Genomic DNA, 876 nt, shown 5'->3' on the forward strand with positions numbered 1-876 from the left:
ACTGCCGGGGATGGCGATCACCTCGCCGCAGCCCAGCTCCCTGCACACCACCTGGGCCGCCTCCATGTCCACCTCATCCTCGCAGACACCGACCCAGGCCCGGCCCTGACGCACCTCCAGCCGCCCGGCACAGGCTCCATCGCCACCGACCAGCTGGGAAAAGCCTGTGGGAGCAGTGCAAGGCCAGCGACAAGGGATGGGCATGAACAGCCTCAACCACCTTACACCCAGCTCCTACCTTGACAGACAACGCCAACGTCTGAGACATTCTTGCTGCTGTTATAGGGTCCCCAGCCACGGATCTCGCAGTCCCAGAGCGCGGCCTCGTCCCCTCTGCAGTCCACCAGGGCCAGGCTGACGAGCCCGTCCCCTGCGCCAAAGCGGTCACGGGCAATGTAGGCAGCGGAAGCCGAGCCACAGCCCAGCTGCTGGCAAACCACCTCGGCATCCTCCATGTCCCAGCTGTCGTCTGCCACCGAGCCCCAGTGTCCCTGCAGCTTCACCTCCACCCTCCCGGCACAGGGACTGCCGCCGCCCACCAGCCTCAGCTCCACGGCATCTGCACAGGGGCACCGGCACGGCTCAGACCAGCCCGCGATGCCCCAGCACAAGGTGGCCGTGCCAGCACGGCCAGCGTGTCCCCTCACCTGTGCAGGTCACGCCCACATCCCACTCGTGGCCGCAGAAATGCTGTCCCCATCCGAAGTGCGGACAGTGCTCCAGCGCATCCTCGGTGCCGACGCAGAAGAAGGGCTGCAGCCAGATCCGCCCGCTGCCCTGCCCGAACGGGGCGTGCAGGGACGCCCTGGCCACCCGGCCGCAGGACAGAAAACATCTCCTATCGTGTTCTAGAGGTTGCACAAAGGTTTGTACAGT

The 876-nt window shown here is 66.3% G+C and overlaps 1 protein-coding gene across 1 annotated transcript in view; it reads right to left on the bottom strand.

Annotated features, from left to right (window-relative positions):
- Positions 1-876, bottom strand: part of LOC115948493 (scavenger receptor cysteine-rich type 1 protein M130-like) — a gene marked incomplete at its 3' end in the record, with an annotated part of 16,937 nt that overhangs the window by 8,316 nt on the left and 7,745 nt on the right. Inside the window, exons 5-7 of the mRNA XM_031061489.1 lie at positions 648-848; positions 239-559; positions 3-164 (exon numbers count right to left, since the gene is read on the bottom strand). Of these exons, the coding sequence (XP_030917349.1) occupies positions 3-164; positions 239-559; positions 648-848 (684 nt within the window). The remainder of the gene's footprint in view (positions 1-2; positions 165-238; positions 560-647; positions 849-876) is intronic.

This window comes from Geospiza fortis, unplaced genomic scaffold (assembly GCF_000277835.1).
Source record: "Geospiza fortis unplaced genomic scaffold, GeoFor_1.0 scaffold450, whole genome shotgun sequence".
In the NCBI taxonomy this organism is placed as follows: domain Eukaryota; kingdom Metazoa; phylum Chordata; class Aves; order Passeriformes; family Thraupidae; genus Geospiza; species Geospiza fortis.